The following is a 200-nucleotide window of genomic DNA, read 5'->3' as shown; positions in this document are numbered from 1 at the left end:
CTGTCAGCCCACCGTCAGCCCTCCGTCGGCCCTCCGTCAACCCTCGGGGAAACGTAGCGAAGGCCACGGGAAGCAGAGATGCTGACTTGCACGTGTCGTTTATGTGTTATGATGAGAGCTTCTCCGTGCCTGTCGGTTACGAGCAAAGGGGGAGAGTGTTTAAGGAAAAAAAAAATTAATATGGTGATGCAGGCTATCCT

At 53.0% G+C, this 200-nt stretch overlaps 1 protein-coding gene across 1 annotated transcript in view; it reads right to left on the bottom strand.

Annotated features, from left to right (window-relative positions):
- The window catches only part of LOC119585290, a 70,461-nt gene continuing 70,261 nt past the window's right edge, over positions 1-200 (bottom strand). Inside the window, exon 4 of the mRNA XM_037933963.1 lies at positions 1-129. Coding sequence (XP_037789891.1) covers positions 100-129 — 30 coding nt within the window. The 3' untranslated portion in view covers positions 1-99. The remainder of the gene's footprint in view (positions 130-200) is intronic.

This window comes from Penaeus monodon, chromosome 19 (genome assembly GCF_015228065.2).
Source record: "Penaeus monodon isolate SGIC_2016 chromosome 19, NSTDA_Pmon_1, whole genome shotgun sequence".
NCBI classification, from domain to species: domain Eukaryota; kingdom Metazoa; phylum Arthropoda; class Malacostraca; order Decapoda; family Penaeidae; genus Penaeus; species Penaeus monodon.
This window is presented reverse-complemented; position numbering and strand designations above follow the sequence as displayed.